The sequence below is a fragment of the Lutra lutra genome, chromosome 8 (genome assembly GCF_902655055.1).
Source record: "Lutra lutra chromosome 8, mLutLut1.2, whole genome shotgun sequence".
In the NCBI taxonomy this organism is placed as follows: domain Eukaryota; kingdom Metazoa; phylum Chordata; class Mammalia; order Carnivora; family Mustelidae; genus Lutra; species Lutra lutra.
Window position 1 is genome coordinate 88,981,307 of NC_062285.1, and position 22,745 is coordinate 89,004,051.

The following is a 22,745-nucleotide window of genomic DNA, read 5'->3' on the forward strand; positions in this document are numbered from 1 at the left end:
TCAAGTTAAAGAATTGCTAGGTTTTTTTTCCTTGAATGTTTCAAATACTTTTCCTTTCTATATTAAGTCAATGCTTGCTGATTTGGGGTATTGGCTACACATTTTGCTGAGATTGCATCATGACCATGAAAAATATGGAAAGAAAGTGTTTTCAGAACTTCCCCTAGAAGATTTAATTTCATCCCATTTTTGGTACTTCTAGAATGATATGGTATATCCCAAGATACATGAATGACTTGATTTTTTTTTTTTTTTTTTTTTGGTCATAACACCCTGACCACAGTGTAGGGAAACATAGCTTTCTATATACTCACCAATGTTATTTGTTACTATGAGATTCATTCTAAAGGTGAACATAGTGACAAATTATTATATGTTAGTGCATATCAATGCCTTGGAGCCACTTAAACTCCCAGGAACCACAGCAATTACTTGGCACTACAGAAAGAGTTAACATACTGGTTGGTTAGTTTGTCATCTGAATATCACTACTGGGATAGCCTTTTTATGTCAGGTGAGAAGCCAGCAAGAAAAAAAGATGACTGGGGTGTCTGGCTGGCTCAGTCAGGAAAGCATGCAACTTCTGATCTTGGGGTTGTGAGTTCAAGCCCCACGTTGGGTATAGAGATTACTTAAATTAAAAGTTTGGAAAAAAAGAAAAAGATGATTGTTAGTGGGAAGGAGCACAAAATATTTTGAAGAAACATAACTAAAAATGGAACTCATTATTGGAAGGCATTTTCATGATCATTTCTGGAAAACACTGATCTGAAAATTTCCTATAAGCATGTATATACTATTATGTCTGTGTTAAACATAAATTTTGAGTATGTTTAAGTCCCTTTTTTATTCCTTCTATGGCGTTAACTGATACCAGTGTAATATGAGGGGTGGACCTCACCTTTAGAATGTCTGAAAGTTACAGTTTATTATCTGTTTTTAGCTCATTTTCTGTATACTTCTATAGGTACATGTATTGGACTGACTGGGGAGAAATCCCGAAAATTGAGCGAGCAGCTCTGGATGGTTCCGACCGAGTAGTGTTGGTTAACACTTCTCTTGGTTGGCCAAATGGTTTAGCCTTGGATTATGATGAAGGCAAAATATACTGGGGAGATGCCAAAACAGACAAAATTGAGGTTTGTTCTTGCTTTTTCATTTTAAAACCAGTTTTATAATGGTTTTTAAGTTGATGTTAATTTGATGCAGATATTCTTGCCTCTTGTCTGGGGTGCCAGAGACATCTTTTACAGAAATTTTACTCAACTTTAAAGATGCTAGGGATTATATATTCTTCTTCCACTGAACTCTAAGATTTCTGAGCTCTCTACTGGCATGAGAAATGGATATTCCTCTATTTCTAGCCCTAAAAGCTTATGTGAGTGATTTTCCTCATTACGGATAAAGCCACTGTATGAATTTCCTAGGGACAGTTTCTGCACAAATCAAATATTGTATAAGACCTATACTGGAAGAGCTGGTATTTCTGTCAGGCGAACAAAGCCCATGTGTATATATAACTTTTGCTGTTACTGATGTTGGAAACAGGTGGTGGCATATATTAAGTATTAAGGTGGTTACATGCAAACAATTTTTAAATTGACTTATGAGCTGTGTAGGAGAAAGATTAATTAACTAGAACTTGGGGGAAAATATTTACCACATGGTAGAATTAAGTTGTGGCAATCAGAATAGAATTCTGGTACAAACAAACAGTGGTGAATCACAATATACCAGTGGTTTATCACAATGTTTTGTAGATGGCATATTCCTTGATGTTGAATGTGAGCTCTGAATTTCACATCTTTGAGTTGGGCTGTGCTTGAGATCTTACGGATCACGTACTTAAAACACTTTCTTGTACAATATTTCTTTGGGGGATGCATGATGTCTCATGTAAGTTGTGGCTTGGAATGGCTATTCAGAGCCACAGCACTTAATCTCCTAACAGATAGATAATTTGGGCTCCAGAGCCATTATTTTAGAAAGGTAATTCTTAGGAGTGCCAGAGACTCTGAGGGAAAAATAAAGGGCCGCCTTTTCAGAATGGAAACTTGGAATAGAAAAACCCATTCGTATTCCACAGGGCTCAAATACTAAAAACTGCATTACTTATTCGTGCAGCTGGTTTGCATTAATAGAAAATTTTGCATAGACTTGAGTATATAAATTTTCTCCCTCTTAGTGTTTTGCTGCCCCTCTCCTTAAATCCACGTTAGTGTTTGAATCTTTAGCAGCTTTGAGTGCAGTGCTAATGAGATGAAAGTTATGGGCTCTATTTATTTATTTATTTATTTATTTATTTATTTATTTATTTATTTATTTGATAGGGTATTAGCTCCCTACGTGGGTCAGCCTGACTATAAATTGCACACCCATTTCCAAGCAGTTCACAAATGTGTATTGTTGACCAGCTGTGGACCATACATGAGAGTATAGGTATTACTATTCTTAGAAAAACAGTTTAAAGATCAGGTGTCCTACAAGAGTGTTTGTTTGTACATAAGGGAAGAATACTTGATTTATTATTTTTTAGGGATTTAAAAAATTCTGTATTTGGTATCTTTTTAAGCTTACTATGACTGATTGATGAGATTGTAAATAAGACATTTGTTTCTTACTGGGAATTTTTCATGTCTTATTTCCCACACTTCAGGTTACTTTCGTATTTAGATATAGAAATTTATTCAAAATCACAAATAGTTTAGGATGATTTAGGTAGAGAACTGAGAACTTTTGGAGGTTTTGAGTGACAGTGTTTGGGAATAAGAATGAATCATATAACAAAATATATTGATTAAACAGGATTTATTTTATTGGTCTGCAGTGCCGTAGATCTTAAAATTAGCATTCATTGTGACCTGTTCTTTCTTCTAGAGCTATAATACATGTGTATGCGGTGGTGTCATTTCCTTCCTCACTTCCTTTTTTCCTTCTTCCTTCAGTGGTACCAGCATCCTTAAAAGCCTGCCTTTCTCATCGATTTCTCCTCTTCCAGGTTTGCTCTGTGTCCTCTTTGACAGATTATTTGGTGTTAGTGGTACATCTATCTCCACCAGACTATACATACAAAGACCTCCCTTATTCTTTGCCCCGGAGATTCTGATGAAGTTTCTCTAATTGAGCATCAATGCTTTTGTCATTTTCTTTTCATAGGCACATCTGGGAAGTAAAGAGAGTAGGTGTTATTATTTATTCTCTTAATTTATGATGATGTGTAAAATTTCTCGTATACAGCATATTAAGGAAAGAGCACAGCTCTTCATCTAAATTAATCTTGCATAATTAGAGGGAGAAAAACTGTTAGTTTCTCTTTCTGAGACTGTTGATTATAGGAGCAACTGCCACAACCAGCTTTTCATCTCCCTTTACCCGATAGTAGGTTGAATATAGTGAACTTGAAAACTTTTGGAAAAATACATAATTTTTTAAATGCTTCTCTTTCTAAAACCATTATTTGCTAGCCTTTTGGTATGTAGCAGGTGATTCTATCTACTGATCTTATCCTGGTCTAGGTGATATGCTTCCCAACTTTTTGGTAAAACTGTTTTTTCCTGGGACCCTAAGAAAATATTAAATAATAGTTGTATAGCCTTGTTCTCTTCTGAAAGACTTTGAATTTACTTGGGATGAGACTGTATGAGTTTATAGTACATTTGAAAAGAAAAGATTGTGATTTGGTAAATTTTTACATACTGATATAAGGCATAGGAAACTCTTCGTTTTAATTGGGTCTTATGGGGAGAACTCAGAATGTTCATTCACCTGTGCTCTCTGTACCTTCAGATCAGGTTCTCACTCTCTTTTCTGCAAGTGGTGATATAACAGATGCTGGATATATTGGAGAGCTGTAGGTTTCAGGTTTAGTTATTATTGTGCAGAGTTGCAGAAAGAACATAAAGGTTTATCGGATTTATAACCAGCTTCTGCAAAGAGGGATGGGACACAGGGAATTGCTAATGATGCCACATTTTTTAAAAGATAGTCTTAATATTGGCTGGTGCTTTAATACAAGAAAGTGTTAGGGGGACCTGGGTGGCACAGTTGGTTGGGCATCCTACTCTTGGTTTTGGCTTGGGTTGTGGTCTCAGGGTCATGGGATTGAGCCCGTGTTGGGCTCCATGTTGAGCAGGGAGTCTGCTTGGGACTCTCCCCCTGCACTCCTGCTCTCTCTTTCTAAAATAAATCTTTAAAAAAGAGAGAGAGAGAGAGAGAATGTGTCTGTGAGGATAAATCTGATTTCTCTACCTGTCACCTGATAGTGACCACGTATCTGTAGGTGTTCTATAAAAGTTGCATGCTGGTACTTGTTTATGCTTCTTACTCATTATGCTAAAATCATTTCATCACCTCTTACAAACGAGCGTCTTGTTTACTTGTCTGCACTGAGCTCCCTTTCACCCCCCACCCCTAGGCCCACCCGAGTGTTACTATAGTATTCTAGGGCTTCCTTATATAATACTAAAGCATTAGCAGAAAGGATCATGTCTGTTTTTCTGATTGGACAGTCCTCAAATAAACCCTTATTTCTATTTTATAAGACCCTTCAGTAGGCAGAAGCACATTGTGTCTTAACAACATTCGTATTTTTCTTGGTCAGGTTTCACTGTCAAAAACATCTATAGCGCTGAGGGCATGTAGTACTGCTTTTCAGTAGCAAAGACATATCATTGATAATTTATAAGTTTAAAGCATTTTGTTGTCATTATATAAAGTTAAGAATGTTACATTAGCTTGGGGTTTTTTGTTTTGTTTTGAGGATGCTTTTCTCATTCTATACAACTTACTGATTAAAAAAATTAATCACTGTGCTTTGAATCACTGGTTTTATTGAAATGATGTCAGTTAAATTATTCTCACAATGTATTTTTTTATTATATGCTTTTTATTTCATTTTTCCTTCTTTCATTTTTGAGCTTCTGACAAACACAACAACACCTGCTAGTTATAGATAAAAAGAGATGTCTTACCCAATTTATGGGCATGTAGATTTGTTTTTAGTCTTTTATTATAAATTTCCCTGCTTTAGAGAATATAATGTCCATAGGTAGTTTGTCCAAATTTAATTATACCTGGCACAACTTTGGGAAGCAAATTATTAGGGCCTTAAGTATGAGGAAATTTTGAATAAAGAGGGTATTATTGTGTAGGATGTATGCCGAAAACTTGATAGTTGGTGAATGATTTATTTCATATTCTAAGCCTGAAATTACAGGACTACATTTTCCCCTTGTGACAACTTCCTCTGTTTTATCAATATGCTAATTTGTTTTCCAAGTATTCAGGTTTCTTTGTAATTTCTTTGTCTGGCATCTTTAGCCTGTGTATTGTGAAAGTCTGTTAAAGTACACAAGGGCCCATTTATTATGATTTTTCTTAATTGTTTGTTTCTAAGATTAATTCTTCCTTAAGAAATTAATATAATCATCTGCTGTTGAGATAAAGCTCTTTTGATTATATGATAAGTACCAACAAGTACTTCCTTTTGAATCTTTGCCAGTTTAAAACATTCAGTGCTCCTTAAAATTGATTTTATTTTCAATTTTAGGGAAATATTCAAGATAATGAGCCTAAATACCTGAATCTTTGCCCATTTCTACTCCTTTCCAACACTATATGAATGTATGTGAATGTATATTTCTCCCCGTTTGTTCCTGGCATGTTATAACTGAAGAATGATATTGATAAAACACCATCATTAGATTCCTCAGCTCAACAGAATACCTGGATTAGCGGCTTATATTGATTGAGTTGTAAACATGGTGCTCTCCTTTTATATCATCTTGCATCTGTTTGGAGTTATTTTATGATAACATATTTTTGAATTCCTATTTGAAAGTTACCTTTTGATGTACAATTTAAGCAACATTATTTAACTTGTTATAATCTACAGCAGCCAAAGTAGTACATCATCTAATTATATGTCCTGTTGTCTCATTATCCACTCTACTGTGTCTGGCTCTAAAAAAATTATTGCACATATATAATGAGAGAAACTTGCTTGATGATGAGTATAATCATGCTTTCCTGAAATGCCACAACAAACCCTTAGAGCCTCACCAAACAAGATGCTTTGCCTCACTTAGGAGTTAGTGTAGTTTTATCTATGTAAATTAGGAAAATTTCATGCATGTTATTTTAGTGACCAAGTTTGAACTTGCTCTTGTATCGTTTTTAAAATGTTCTGTTGTTAACCTTCTACTCGTGTTTTAGCATAAAACTGTATAATATGTGTGGAGATATTTTTAGTTTCAATTTTCCTTTTTTGTTTCTTTGGTTTTTGTACTCCTGAAGTAAAAGGTGCCGATTTTAATGTCCTACTTTCTTAAAAAGAGAAGTTAGCTTCTTTACAATTGGTAACGGTATTTAGTTGTTATGAGTGGTAATTAATCTCTAGATCTTTATTGAAACATTTTGTAATAGCACACCCTGACCTCAATTCTTGTTTGATTTTTCATTTAACTGAGTGACCTTAGATAATTCATATAACAATCTGGTCTTTGTATTTTGACCAGTAAGATCATTTAAACCAGATGATCTTTAGGTTTCTTCCCATTGTAACATTTTCCAGTGTTTTTTGGTACTAACTGCATTATTTTAGATTATGAACAAATAACATATTTGCCTTGGAAGAGTTCCTTAAAGGAAATTTATATTCAGGTGACATGAATATTTTCTTTTTTCTTTAAAACTTTCCTTATCTACAGTGCATTGAATCCCTATTAACTAAAGAAAACTTGCCTATTAGGGGTTCAAAATCTTTAGTAACTCAATTTTCCTGAAAGCAACTTCTCCTTGTAATATTTGTTTATATTCTCTACTGACCTGTATACAAGCTATTCCATTATTTACATGCTTGGGAAGTTTAAATAAATGTTTAAAGCTGTTGTTTGAAATTAGCCAAACATGTAAATGTTTTTTATTAATGGAGTCCATGTAAAACATTATTTTTTGAGAGGTTATTTCTCTGTAGGTGGCAAACTATTACACTTTTCAGGGCTCATAGAGATTTTATTTTTACTGTTTTTTAAAGGGTTTGGAAAGGATAGGCAGTCAAATAATGGTAAAGACCACAATTTGGGGACTTCTTGGGAGGGAATTTACAAAACTCTGAGCAGTTAAAAGTGACAAGTATTTTTAACTTCCTACTTAAATTTAAAATTATCACTAGCTATTTAAAGATTTTGTGTAATAGTTATTCCTTAAGTTAGCCAAAATGAAGAAAGGCTTCTCCTTTTTTTTTTTTTTTTTCTTTTTGGCATTTTAAATGTAGTTTACAATTTAAAAATTTAGACCTTCTAAGAATATTACAAGGCAGGCCCTATGATTTTTTTTGTTGAACTCATAGATTTCCCAAACTGTTCATTCATTGTACTATAATTTTTTGTTGTTTTTAGATTTGATCTGATATAAAATCTTGAAGAAGGATTAGAATTCCTTTGGTTATAGTTAGATTTTTGTAGACTGTTATTTGTTTAGTATTTCATTTATAATTAGGAGCTTCTGAAATTTTCCAGGCTTCTAGAGTTTCTAAGTAGGAATGAAATTAGAGGCTTTATGCAATTAATATCACCCCTATTCAGAGATTTTTGGTTTTGTTGTTCATTTATTTTTGATTTTGGGTTAACTAATGACTTGGCTTTTATATTTGGTTGCGATTTATAATATTGCTTTTATGTTTTAGCTGCAGTGTTACTCTTAAAATGTGAAAAAAACCCACCTATGCCATAATAGATTTCATTAGTTTCAAGAGAGTAAGTAAACAGTGTTTCATGGGTTTTCAAAATTGTTTTTGCATTAAAAAACTGTTTTTAGTTCTCATAAAATTAACTATGGTTTCTAGATAAAATGCTTACAGAAACAGTAGTTCTTTCTGCCCCAGGTTTCTCTTCCTAAAATTCACCATTCTTTGGCGCTTTTTGTTTAATTTGCTTCTTGTATTTGCCCGAGGTCATAAACTTCCGGTTTTAGGAGAAAAAAAGAATGGAATTCCAATTTCCTGATTCCTAATACAGTACTTTTTGTGTTGTGCTCTGTTGCCTCTTTTTTAGACTATTCATTTTGAGATAATTTCAGACTCAGTATTTGCAATACTAGATCTCTCACCCAGTTTCATTCTACATACTTACAGAACAATTATCAACACTAGGAATTTAACATTGATGCGATTTCCATTATTCCTATTATATTTATTGATTGGAATTTTCCTGTAAGGAAGAACTATTCCCTCTCTATTCAGCTTTTCATATGTATATTAATATGGAACCATGGATATTTATTCTTTAAAATTGTAGAATATTATAAGGTTATATTCCATTATTATTGTTGCAAATATTGTCCCAGAATTGGAATTAGTAGACCCTTCGACTTGATACCTGTGACCTTTTCATGAGCCTCCATCTCCTTTTTTAAATTGTGGTTAAAAAAAAAAAAGAAAATCTACCATAACCACTTTTAGGCAGAGAGTAGAGTAGTGCTAATTATATGCATGTTGTTGTGCAGCACAATCTCTAGAATTTTTCATCTTGCAAAACTGAAATTCTGTCAAACAACTTCCTTTTTCCCCCTGTCCCGGCAACCGTCATTTTTTAATCTATGAGTTTGACTTCTTTAGATACCTAAAGTGGGATCATATAGTATTATCTTTCAGTTTGCTGTCTTACTTTACTTAGCGTAACATCCTCATAGTTCCTCCATTTTGTAGCATATAACAGGATTCTCTTCTTAAAGGCCAGATAATATTTTATTTTATGTATGCACTGTTTTTCTTTATCTGTTCATCCATCAGATAAAGGATATTTAGGATGGTTCCTCCTTTTGGGTGTTACACGGAGTGCTTCAGTAAACATGGATGTGCAAATAAGTATCTCTTTGAGATCCTGTTTTCAGTTCTTTTACATATATACCTAGAAGTGGGATTGTGGATCATGTGGTGATTCTGTTTTTAGTTTTTCAAGGAACCTCCCTTATTTTAAAGCACTTTTAGAACAATAATATATTCAAATTTATCTTACTTTCTCTTGCCTCAGCCCTGGAATCAACTATTACTCTAAGGAGCCATAGTTCTATTTAATGAAGAATAGTATCTTTTTTTTTTTTTTTTAAATTTTATTTATTCCTTTGAGAGAGAGAGCACAGCAGGGGGAGAGGCAGAGGGAGAGGGACAAGGGGGCTCCCTGCGCAGCAGGGAGGCTCCAATCCCATGGGGCTCAATCCCAGGACCCTGGGATCATGACCTGAGCCAAAGGCAGACTCTCAACCATCTGAGCCACCGAGACAACCCTGAAGAATAGTATTTAAAAACCAGTATCTGGGGAGTGACTGGCTGGCTCATTTGAAGAGAATGCAGCTCTTGATCTCAGGATCATGTGTTTGAGCCTCACATTGAGTGGAAAGATTACTTTAAAAAAAATTAAAAATAAAAATATATGAACATAAGGCACACTCACTGGTACTGGAGTACTTTGCCTTTTGAGTAATAAGCTGTTGATTATTATTTCTACTCAGACTCCAAGTTGAATTTATTTTAGTTGTGCTTGAAGAGAATGAAAGGAAAGGGAGCAGTTTTCCCTAGTTAACATGCTTATGTTTTCCCGCATTAGAGGTTTTTTTTTTTTTGAAGACCTTAGGACAGTGGGACTCTCAGAAATGTCTCATGAAGTAGTTGAGTATAATTGACCAAGGTGGTGTACTCATCATAATGATGCCTTGAACTGAAAATTTCTTCTTAATTTTCTAGTTTTCCTGGGCAATTTTGGTTTTAGAAAGCTTTGGTCACAGTAGCAATTCTTAGCTCTATCTGTAAAAGAGCATAATAACTGCAGTCGTTTAATGCTCTAAGCATGACTCCTTGAAAAAATAAAACTACTCAATGCAACTATGGTATTTTCTCTTTTCACATTAGAAATAACTTGTATTTACTGAGACATAGTAAGTCTTGAACTAGGTTAAAAGGCTTTAAAGGACTGTGATTGCCCTTATGCTCTCTTACCCAGGTACATGGCATCTCTTTACTTCCCCTGCTAGTTCCAAAGCATTTCTCTTTACTTGTTACCCCAGTGAGCTCCTGAATGATTGAACTGTTCTTTCCATGCGTATATATTCCATTTTTAAAAATACCATTTCTGTGAAATTATATTTTATACCCTATTGTTATCAGTTAGCCTCCAATGAGATCTAGTGTCTCTTTATATGTAAATATTAATTCACTACTTGCTTTGGATATTGGCTGGAACATTAGAAGAGGAATGGTTCATTGTGAGCATAATTTAGGTTTTTCCTTTAGGATGTCATAGTATTTGCACTGTAGCTCATTTTATGATAGGTGCCTGGTTGTCCTGTTGTCATCTATTTCTTGAACGTGTCTAGTCAAGTGAAGTTGCATAGCAACAACTTTGGTAGTAGACTGGCTGCATTCCAAAATTTCATGGGTAATCCTGTCTTGACATTTAATAAGCTGATGAAACTGCTCAAAAAACCAGATGTGATATCTATAGAAGGTTTGCTCTTACCTCCTTTCTGTGGAGGTATTCTGGTTAACCCACATCTATTTCCTGTTGTAGTCTATATTCTCAGTGTGGTTTGTAATATTTGGGAATGCCTCAGAATAGTTTAATCCCTACCACAATGTGGTTGAAGCAGTTAAAACCACTGGAGACTCTGGTTCATATTTGGAGGTAGATTTCAGAAGTGACAGAAGCCCAATGTCAGTTTAACTAATTAAACCACTCTGAGGTAATACAGCAAAGCACACCCTCAGAAGCTGCCAGAAGATTTAATTAGTGTTGGCTTGACTTTTAAAGCATAAGGGTAATCTTTTGGAATCGCTTAAAATGGTTCATTTGTTCTGGGTTCAGAATGTACAAGCAAGCTTTAACCAGGATTTGTGTTGTTATTTTAGACATAAGGGGCTTAAAACCATATTTACAAACCCAATAACCTGTCCAAAACGGTTACTTGTTGGGTATGATAAATGTAATAGTGCTTTTCTTTGAGATAGAGCAACGTGTTGTTTTTCACTGTGTTGCTTCTGCCCAGTAGAGATTGTGTGGCTGGTAAAAGAGAAATGTTTAGGGGAAAAGCCATTTTCTAATAGAAGTGTCACATCTGCAGAAGTAATGGGAGGAAACGAGAGTTCAGAAAGTCATCATTGGACTCTGTGTAAAGGGAAATATATGGTCTTTAGATGTAAGGTCTCACAATCAGGTTTTTTAAGTTGTTGATCCCTTAATCTCTTCAGAAGATTCTTATAATTGCTTTCCACATCATAACAAAAATGATAACAGCATTTGTTAATGACAGCTATTATTATTATTATTATTCAGGAGCCCTTGGACTTGGACCTTATCTTTCCTCCCTTCTTTTTTTTTTTTTTTAATTATGAAAAATTTCAGACATGTGGTAAAGCAGAGTAAAGATTCTCACGAACTGTCAGCTTTAGCCATTAGTAGTAGTACCTGGTCAATCTAGAATACTCTCTTAGTGGGCGAGTCAAGGAGATGGCAGATATGGATTATCTTTATTAATATAACTGTGGTTGTAATATTTAAATGTTGGGTTAGCTTAAAAGAAATGAAAGAATCAAGCCTTTGTCCTTATTCTTACAAGTCTCAGCTAGTGTTGAAATTTAAACTTTTAAATGTGATAAAAGCTGAAAAAAAGCATTTTATTAATTTTTTCCCATCAGAAATAATTTTTAAAAAATAATTTTAATCTGTATTAGAATTAAATATAGCATAGCTGAAGAGGGAGGAAAGACCAAATGGAAGACCCTTAATTGTTTGTGGCTTTACTGAGCCTAAAGGGTATATGGAAACCTCGTCACAGGCAGGTGTGAGAGAGGACAGAGATGTTCTCTTGAGATCTCTTATGGAGATCTAAAAAAAGAGTACATTAATTTTGTTGTAGGCTCTGTAGTCACCACCATGAAATTCTAATCCTGCACAGTCCATTTTGGTAGCCAGTGGCCACATACATCTGTGGAGTACTCAGAAAGTGGCTAGTCTAACTAGAGGGGCTTGAAGCGCAAAATACATATATGAAGAAGGCCTTGTATGAAAAAAACATAAAAGTCTCAATAAATTTTTAAGTATTGATTACATGTTGAAATAAAAATATTTTGGATATGTTGGATTAGATAAAAAACAGTATGTACAGTAAAAAAATTAATTTTAGCCGTTCCTTTTTACTTTTTAAAATCTGGCTACTAGAAAATTGAAAATTAGACACATGACTCACATTTGTGGCTTAAATATTTCTCCTCAGCATGGAGGTTCCTCAAAATGTTGAAAATAGAACTACCCTATGACCCAGCAATTGCACTACTGGGTATTTACCCTAAAGATACAAACGTAGTGATCCGAAAGGGCACGTGCACCCGAATGTTTAATAGCAGCAATGTCTACAATAGCCAAACTATGGAAAGAACCTAGATGCCCATCAAGAGACGAATGGATAAAGAAGATGTGGTATATATACACAATGGAATACTCTGCAGCCATCAAAAGAAATGAAATCTTGCCATTTGCGACGACGTGGATGGAACTAGAGGGTATCATGCTTAGCGAAATAAGTCAATCGGAGAAAGACAACTATCATATGATCTCCCTGATATGAGGGAGAGGAGATGCAACACGGGGGGTTAAGGGGGTAGGAGAAGAGTAAATTAAACAAGATGGGATTGGGAGGGAGACAAACCATAAGTGACTCTTAATCTCACAAAACAAACTGAAGGTTGGTAGGGGGAGGGGGGTTGGAAGGGGGGGGGTGTGGGATTATGGACATTGGGGAGGGTATGTGCTATGGTGAGTGCTGTGAAGTGTGTAAACCTGGCAATTCACAGACCTGTACCCCTGAGGATAAAAATATATGTTTATAAAAAATAAAATTAAATTCAATTTAAAAAAATATATTTTTTAAAAGTAAGCTTTTGAATGAAAATATTTGAATAAAATTAATATTATTATCTCTCAAAAAAAAAATATTTCTCCTGGGCAGCACTGTTCTAGACTTGACCCTGCTGTAAAAGCTACGACAGACAACAGGAAGATAGGAAATTAAGGCAAACAGTGTGCTGCTTATAAAATTACACTAAAAAATCTTTAGCTCATCTTAATTACATTGTTTAATTGGAAGTAGATGTGATAGATATAGCTCTAATGTACACTTTATTTATTCCCTCCCACCATGCCCCTCCCTATGGGGGTGTGGAAGACTTCTGGTTTTTGCTTTTAAAGTGAAAGAAGAGTGATTAGTTAAAAGGGACTAATGAATGCTATAGTAGGTAAAGCTACAAAATCCTTAGTAGTGGCTTTTAGGGAACTGTATTTGAGTTCCTGGCCACTGTGCTAATCTGAGTATCTGTAAAACCTTTATTACCATTTATTGTTCAACAGAAGTTGCTAAAAACTTTTTATTTTTAATATGTCCTTTGCTCATTTTTCTTCTTCCTGAGACCCTGGCTTGCACTTAGAGCAGCATTAGCCCTGATCCATACACCAGTTCTGACAAGGGCCTAGACCAAAGCATTTCTAGCTCTCAAAACTAAGTTATTTATGCTAATTTATTTGGTGGAAAAACTGACTTGAAGCAACATAAGGCTATCTGGAGTCTTCATTTATCCATTTTTGTGGGAATATGTATATGTTTTGCTGCATAAAATATTCACATGTTTGGCAACAGAGTGCTACCCTGGACCCAGGCAGAGGTGATGTGCTATGTGCATTGTGTTCACCTTTGTAAATACCACAAAAAATCTGAATTCGGAAATAGCTAGCCTTAAGACTTTCAGATAAGAGATTTTGGACCTCCATTACCATCCCACAGTAAATGAAAATATTTTATTAACCATAATTATGTACTGAAGATGTTTATTTTTAGCACAATCAGAACACAGTGACAGAGGTAAATGAGGTCTTCCTAAAATAGAATTTTGTCATATCACCCTCCTTTAAGTGCTCTCAGAAGTATCATGTTTTCTCTAGTTCTGATCCTGGAATTTCATACCTGCCATAGGATGGTATCTGCCTAATATTGTCTCCTTTGAGTCCCTTTAATGTTCCTTCTGCCTCAATGCATTTCTTTCAAAGTCAGTCACACAAGGCATCTTTAACTGTGTCTTAACATGTGTTATTTCTTTTATGTTCTGGAAAATCCTTTTCTCTTTCTCTTTGTCAAAATTCTTCTAATTCTTCAAGATGGATTCGAGCTCCTACTATTTTTTGTACACTTTTTCCTGATAAGCTACAGGCCAGAGAGGGGTATATGTGTATGATTTTAATGTAAATATAGTTTATCTCCTCAACTAAACTGTAATACCTTTGCTAGAAGAGGCCCTCTTAATTAACTTTTGAGCATTCAGCATGATATCTTTCATGGTGATTCGCATTCATTAGATAAGTTTGTCAGTGTTTGATTTGGGGCTGGGGGAGTAGAGTGAGGATCTGGTAGAGCAGCAAAAGTATATGTGATCTAATTACCAAATTGTTTGCTCCTTTTGGCTTACTGTTTTAGTTAAACATACGTCTAAGTAGATAAGCGAACAATACAGTTGGGGGCTGGAAATGGGAATAAGGCTGCATGCCTATAGTTCTCCACTGGTTTCCAGGACATAGAAAGGGTCTGTATTGTTTTTATTCTTCAGTTTAACAGTGTGTGGTTCTTTTGGTTTTTTATTTTCACATATTCTTTTATATTACTATATCAGCTTTTATTTTGAAGTACTGTATTTTAATAAATTCATTACAGCTATTTAAACATAGCTGTATTTACCTCAAGGGACTAAAGCATTTTATTAAAATAATCTTAAAGGGCAAGAATTAACATTTGCTGAGCATCTACATATCCAGTACTATGCTATATATTTAATATTATTTTCTTTAATCTTAAATAATTCAGTGATTTAAGTTCTTTTCCTGTTTTACTTGTGAGGAATTGCCTAGCGGTACCTAGTGAATGATAGAACTTATATTTGAAATCTCAGTCTATCTAGTTGTGCCAAAACATTGTTTGCTAATGATTGGAGATTCGTAGAGTAGAGTAGAGAGTAACTGCTAAATAGAAGATGCTTAATTGTGTAAACTAAAAGGATCTTTGGGAATTGTGCTTTTGTTATTTTTCTTACTGTGAATTTTGGTTTCATTCTTTGCCCATTATCCGGGTCATACTACAGCTGCCATCTTTTAAGTTGTTCATTTATCAAAATGAACAAACAGAAACGTTGCAGGCTGAAACAACTGAAAGGAGAAAGAGTTGGTTGACCTTATAATGTTTTTGGAGGAAAAGTTTAAATTCTGTCTTTAAAAGAGGTTCAGTATTAGGCATTTAATGTAGCCTTTAGATCAGCAAGTAAATTTTAAAAGGAAGGCCAATATTTAGGCATAGTACAGCAAAATTAGTATTAATTTGTTAAATGTAAGATAATGCAGAATAATTGTTTAAGATAAAACTGAAACTAGGAATAAAATCAAGTCAGACATGTTTTAATATATCATAAGCTTGTAAGAAATTAGTATTTTAGAGTGTTACAATGTATGATATTTAGTACTATGTGTTAGACACTCTCTGATGGGATGATGAACTCTGTCTAACAGAGAACAGAAATTCCCTGTTAACTATATGACATTTTAGATGAGGTAGACGTACATCTTCCAGGAGCTGCAGTTGAAAATAACTGCAGCTGGGGCGCCTGGGTGGCTCAGTGGGTTAAAGCCTCTGCCTTCGGCTCAGGTCATGATCCCAGGGTCCTGGGATCGAGCCCCGCATCGGGCTCTCTGCTCGCCAGGGAGCCTGCTTCCCTTCTTCTCTCTCTGCCTGCCTCTCTGCCTACTTGTGATCTCTGTCTGTCAAATAAATAAATAAAATATTAAAAAAAGAAAATAACTGCAGTAGAAACTGATGAGAACTTAGATTAGAACTTTACATATTTCTTATTTTTTTTTAACATAAGATAATAGTAGAAGCTATAAGATTTGATAGGCTTTGAAAGATGATTTGCAAAGAAGAACTCAGGAAGCCTTGGAAAGTATCCAACCAGGTTTGAAAAAGGAAGGGGAACTAGTAAAACTAAGAGATAAAAAGCCATCCTGGCTATAGAAAAAGAGATAAGGTCACATGGTGCCTTGAAAATCTGATGTATAGTTTCAGTGGGGGGTTAAGAGTATCAAATGTTTAAAAAAAAAAAAAAAACCAAAAGAGCACAAGAACTGAGAAAAGCAAGGAAGGAGTCATTGACCATTTTCAGTAGATTTATTTCATCTGAGTCATAGATTTGAAGTCAGTTGTAGAGTTAAGGGATTGAGTGGTAAGAGGTGGAGGCAGCTGTTACAGATCACATTCAAAGAATATGGCAGTAAAAACACAATCATTCAACTTTTAAACCGTGTCTTTCTAAGTTGGGGGAAATTGTGTTGTGATAAAGGCAGAAAAAAAGGATCCTCTGGAGAGGGAGATATTGAAGATCCTGGGAAGGAAGGAAATAGTATTGAGAGGAAGTTCTTATAAGGGGCTTAGAGGAAGATGCTGGAGGTCAAGAAATAATCCCTGTATTAGGATGTGGATAAAAATGCAGAGTTAAAAAAACAACAACTTTCCCTACCTAAAATAAAGGCGTTTCTATTGTATGTCTAATAAAGGAAAGATTTTCACTCTGATCATAGTTTCCAGACAGTAATATGGTGTGGCCAGAAATTCTTTCTTGGATCTCTGCTTTTAGGAGGGACAGGAATGTATTCATTCTCCAAAAATAAAGAGTAGTATGGACTTAAAATTTTTACATGGATTTATAATTTGGGCAAGAATACCTTTCATTCATTCAAATGGCTAAGCTGTAGGATCTAAGGATAAGAATTTACATAAATTTTCATTTTCAGGAAGGTTTCCTGAGTGTCTTAGGAAGTTATCTCCTTTAAAAAATTATTTAACAAATATTTATTGAGTTCTTTGCCAGACTAATAGTAGAAGTGGTGGACACATAAACGGGTGAATTAGTTTCCTGCTATTTTAGAAGTTACATTTTAGTTAGATATGTAAACAAATTATTGAGCCTTTTTCTTTGCTTAGTACTTTCTGCTTTTAAAAGTAATTTTAAGATATAACATAGACATAAAGTATGTCCACGAATGATCTGTTGCAAGAAAATATGAATGTAAAAAATCTAGACTCATGTCTCAAGGAGAAATTATTAATTTTAAACAGTATTTAATGTAGGAATTGGATTAGTGTTTATTAATTCTTTTAAACTATGTTTTTTCTTATAAAAAACATTCTGTTTAAATATAGATTTATACAGCTGGCTTAATAGAAGTCCTGTTGTATTTGATATGAACAGATAAACATTCAGTTAATATAATCTCTTCTATCTGGTATAACTGAAATATTTATTTATACATACAAGTGAAAATACAAGGGTATAGCACAATTTTGCTCACTCAATTTTTAAGTACTTTGTTTCCAAGGTTGGGCTCTTCTTGGAAGGTCAGCAAGAATTTTAAAATTTTAAAGAGGAGAGATAAAGATAACATCTGGTTGTCATTCCATTTAGGCAGTCACGGTATTGACTTACAGAGACTATTTCCTACTGATTTTATGGAAGAAAAAATTCATACTTGCATAAAAGATTGTGATACTATTTTTAGGAGGGGGGGCAGAAATTTCTTGCATATACTTGTTTTTAGTACCAGAATAACATTTCTGAAAGCTAGTTTGCCTGGCACACAGGCCATTTAATGGAAGTGGTCTCAGCTGGAGACTTGCAAGTTGATGCTTTAGAAGACTTGCTCCATCTTTTAGAACAGAAGATTAGTACATGGTGCTGGAATGTCAGGGACAGAAAAGATGCCTTTGCCACTTCTAGGGAAATTGCTGACCTTTATAATGAGAGTGTCAGAATGAATTTAATAATGTTGCTACCTAGGGTAGTTGGAAAGAGTAGGTACATGCTAGTTACTTGAAACTTAGTTCCAGAGATTTATAAATTCCGGGTACATTACAATTATAATCTTAGGAGACTGAGAGATGTATTGAGAGCCCTTTTATCTGTGGACTTTCAAAAAAAACTTTAAACAAAAATACAGTGAACAAAAACAGCAGTATAGTAAGCAGAAGGAGTCCTAAAAAATATACTATGTTATCAAGCTGTGTGATCTTATATGAATTTGAGTTTCCTGCAGAGTAAAAAGATAACACTCTCAGGAAAAATAAAATGTTATAGAACAAAATATGTAATAAAGTAATGTATACAAAGGTACATTATAAAAACAAATGTACAAGCAAATTTAAGGTAATTGTATTTTATTTTTAATTTTTACATAGTTAATGGAAGAGATACATACTAAGCTAATATTGTCAGAATTTTTAGAAGGAAGGGTAATAAGAGATTGGAGAAATAGAGATAAAATATGAGCTTACACTGAGTATTTGAAATCATTCTTATTAAATTAGCATGTTGTCCTTTTGTGAAAGAAGGCATTATAATAGGAATGACCAAGATGACACTTTTCAGTGTTGATACAGCAAGCAGTTGGATTTGTTATTTTTGTATACATTTGAAGAATAAGTACACATCTTTAGTTCTTGTCTTTAAACTTAAATTTGAAGGTTATGAATACTGATGGCACTGGGAGAAGAGTACTAGTAGAAGACAAAATTCCTCACATATTTGGGTTTACCTTGTTGGGTGACTATGTTTACTGGACTGACTGGCAGAGGCGTAGCATCGAAAGAGTACACAAACGAAGTGCAGAGAGGGAAATCATCATAGACCAGCTTCCTGACCTCATGGGCCTAAAGGCCACAAATGTTCATCGAATCATTGGTAAGTAATTCCAAAATTCTCTCAGAGATGGAAACCAGGAATGAGAAAAATACAGAGATATTGGCTTGTAAAGCAGCACTGTAAATTATTGGTGTTTTATGGAATATAGAAATCATCTGTTCTTTTTTAAGCAGGAATAGGCCTTTTAAATGTAGACTTAGTACTCAAAATGTAGTACATAAGCCCATTTCTGACTTGGGCCAGTGCACCAGTCCTTAGGCAGTGTGGTGGGACCCTGCTCCCTGGAGGTCACCATATTGATGCTAACTTTGTGTGGACAGCAGACTAGCATAGTGCATGCACTACAGCCCAACTCCTGGGCTCAAGTGTTCCTCCTGCCTCAGCCTCCTTAGTAGGTGGGACTACAGGCCTGCGCCGCTGCACTGGCTTTTTATTCCCTGTTAATCTTCATAGTGTTTGTTTATGAGATTAGAATTGAAAATATATTTGGGAGCAGATATAAATCATGTCTTTGTGATTCACATGCCTAGTCATTTTCAAGTGAAAATATGTTGATTGTGTCAATGTATGTGTCCTTCTGTGCCCCTTTATAATTAATACATCTTCTAGGTTCCAACCCCTGTGCTGAGGAAAATGGGGGATGTAGCCATCTTTGCCTCTATAGGCCTCAGGGCCTCCGCTGTGCCTGCCCCATTGGCTTTGAACTCATCAGTGACATGAAGACCTGCATCGTCCCAGAGGCTTTCCTTTTGTTTTCACGGAGAGCAGATATCAGGCGAATTTCTTTGGAAACTAACAATAATAATGTGGCCATTCCTCTTACTGGTGTCAAAGAAGCTTCTGCTTTGGATTTTGATGTAACAGACAACCGCATTTACTGGACAGATATATCACTCAAGGTTAGTCAAAAGAATTGGAATGTTAAAACTGAAGACAAGGAGGGAGAGCTTTAAAATGTCTGAGTCTTCATGCTATGATCACTCTCTCTCATTGCTTAGTAGGCAGAATGCCACTAAGACTTTTTAAAAGAAGTCAAGGCCAAGGTCCATTCAGTTTTAATTAAGTGCTTTTTTTAAAATACAAGATACTTTGCTTGACTTCCTCTGCTTTGTTCCATTTGAGGTAAAGAGTAAGCAGTTATATAAATGGCTTATAGAAGCTTGACTCTTAATTTATTTTAAATAAAATTTGGTAGTCTGTCTCCGGTAGAAAACTCTAATTATGAGTTAGAGTGTGTGTGTGTGTATATATATACACACACATACACACATGCCTACCTACCTTTATTTTCTTTTTCCTAAAATAGGTATTGAAAAGCATACTTAGTAAGAAGGAGAAGCTCCTGACCAGAAAATCTGGAGAATAGTTTTTGCTTCTTCTAGATTAGTCCTGGGCTTATTTCAGATAATTTATATAAAATTTGTCTAATATGCAAAAATCATGGGGTATTAGAGCCAGAGTTGAAATCTAATGGCATTCAGTAAAATCTATTAATTGAGTGAATGAATGAAGTAAATAAATACATTTGGCTTGTATTGTATGGCCTTCTAAGTTTCCTCATCTTGAAAATAGAGATAATGCCTATCTCGCAGGGCCATTTTGAGGGTTAAATGAGAAAAATGTGTATACAAAGTACTTAAGGTAGTGCTTGCTGAGAAGTAGCAGCTATTATTAATAACTTGAATTATGCTTTTGAGTTCTGGGGGATTCAGAATTACAGTGGTAATAATGTGATAATGGTTATATACATCTTATATAAGATTGTTAGATTGTTATTGTTATATAGATTGACACAATGACATGGCATACTCTCAAGAACCTTCAGGAAGCTGACTACCAGTTATGAGTCTACAACATTCTGGTCTTATCTTTTCACTTGATTACTAATAGATTTTAAAAGCAAAGTCATTCTGCTGTCTTACTAGAATAAATTTTTGGTCCTTAAGAATTATAAAAATTTCTCCCTGGCTTGATAGTAAAACTTGAGGCTGCAGTTGCATTTGTTAGAGGTTGACATCAGGTTTTTTCTGTTCTTGTAAAATATGTGAATTATATTAAGAAACTATGCCTCTGGCTCTTATGGATCCTCCCACCCAACAAAAACCAAAACAAACATTCTTTCTGGATAGTGTTTTGTACTTAAGTCGTGTGACTTTGTTGTTAATCTTATTTTTGCAGACCATCAGCAGAGCCTTTATGAATGGCAGTGCACTGGAACACGTGGTAGAATTCGGCTTAGATTATCCAGAAGGCATGGCAGTAGACTGGCTTGGGAAGAACTTGTACTGGGCAGACACAGGAACAAATCGAATTGAAGTGTCAAAGCTGGATGGGCAGCACCGACAGGTTTTGGTGTGGAAAGACTTAGATAGCCCCAGAGCTCTTGCATTGGACCCTGCTGAAGGGTAAACAGCTTTTATGTATGCATTCTTTGCAACTATGTTGCACATAGCCCAACTATGGATTGTATTTTTGATGTTTTAAGTAGTGCTGATTAGGAATCTAATAACTAAACCACAGGTCGGCTTTATTTTAAAACCCTTTAGTTAAGGGGTGCCTGGATTGCTGAGTCAGGTAACATCCAACTCTTGATTTTGGCTCAGGTTGTAATCTCAGGGTCCTTAGATCGAGCCCCGGTTTGGGCTCTGCGTTCAGAATGGAGTCTGCTTGAGATTCACTCTCTCCCTCTCCCACTGCTTGTACTTGCACTTGCTTTCTCTTTCTTTCTCAAATAAATAAAATCTTTAAGATCCATTAGTTGAGATTTCACTGATTTAGATTAAATTACTCACTAGATTTTACACTTGTCATTATTAACATTAGGTAGAGAAAAATTAGTGAAATGGCTTAGTATTTAAATATTACCAATCATACTTACATGCTAATAAACAGCCTTTTTGAAGGTATCAACTTTGCATTCGCTTACCCCCTCTCTCAAGTTAAACCAGATTCCAAAACCCACTGAAATAATGCCATATACTAAGAAATAGTTGCATTTTAAAAAGCTCCATTTTAGAATTGTCATTAATTCAAAATGGTCAATTAGTTTGATCATTTTTATAAGCTTAGAGAACTTTGATATTAAATAGTAAACTTTTCAATTAATGGTAAGTTTTTTATTTACAGTATGATATATTTTTCAAGGATAGGTGATCCTCTTATGTGATTTAGCAAGTTTAAAAAAGCCAACAGCTAAGAAATCTGGAATTTGAAGAATAATTCCACATTTATGTATTTATTTTAAAGATTTTATTTATTTGTCCGAGAGAGCGAGAGAGGACGTGCATGCGAATGCACACAAGCAGGGGGAGCAGGAGGCCGGGAGAGCAGCAGAATCCTTGCTGAGCAAGGATCCTGCTGTAGGGCTCCATCCCAGGACCCGGGATCATGACCTGAGCTTAAGGCAGACGTTTAACTGACTGGGCCACCCAGGCATCCCAGTAATTCCACTTTTAAAAGCAGAAGTTACAATGTGAACATACAAGCGTAGTTTCCTTGAAATAACATTAATCGTGTTATTAGCTCGTTACAATCTGGTTAGAAGGCCATAGCAAAGTAGTTCTGTGTGCTGACATGTTGTGATTGGATTATGGGGATCTTTATTCTAAGCATTAGTTACCAGACAGATAGATTTAATAGCTGGGACTAAGGACTCTAGTTTATGTGGCTGCTGGCAACCATGACCTTTCTCTCACAGTTGTTTCTCCTTCCTTCTTGTGTGCACGTGCCTGTCAGCTGACAAGTGCAAATATAAACAAAGCCCAGGACTAACTTTAATTTTCAGAAAGGCATGTTCAGGGGCGCCTGGGTGGCTCAGTGGTTAAAGCCTCTGCCTTTGGCTCAGGTCATGATCTCAGGGTCCTGGGATCGAGTCCTGCATCGGGCGCTCTGCTCAGCAGGGAGCCTGCCTCCTCCTGTCTCTCTCTGCCTGCCTCTCTGCCTACTTGTGATCTGTCTGTCAAATAAATTAAAA

The 22,745-nt window shown here is 35.2% G+C and overlaps 1 protein-coding gene across 1 annotated transcript in view; it reads left to right on the top strand.

The window, feature by feature from the left end:
* The window catches only part of LRP6 (LDL receptor related protein 6), a 181,604-nt gene that overhangs the window by 102,583 nt on the left and 56,276 nt on the right, over positions 1-22,745 (top strand). Inside the window, exons 7-10 of the mRNA XM_047740549.1 lie at positions 968-1,139; positions 18,595-18,811; positions 19,382-19,671; positions 20,951-21,177. Of these exons, the coding sequence (XP_047596505.1) occupies positions 968-1,139; positions 18,595-18,811; positions 19,382-19,671; positions 20,951-21,177 (906 nt within the window). The remainder of the gene's footprint in view (positions 1-967; positions 1,140-18,594; positions 18,812-19,381; positions 19,672-20,950; positions 21,178-22,745) is intronic.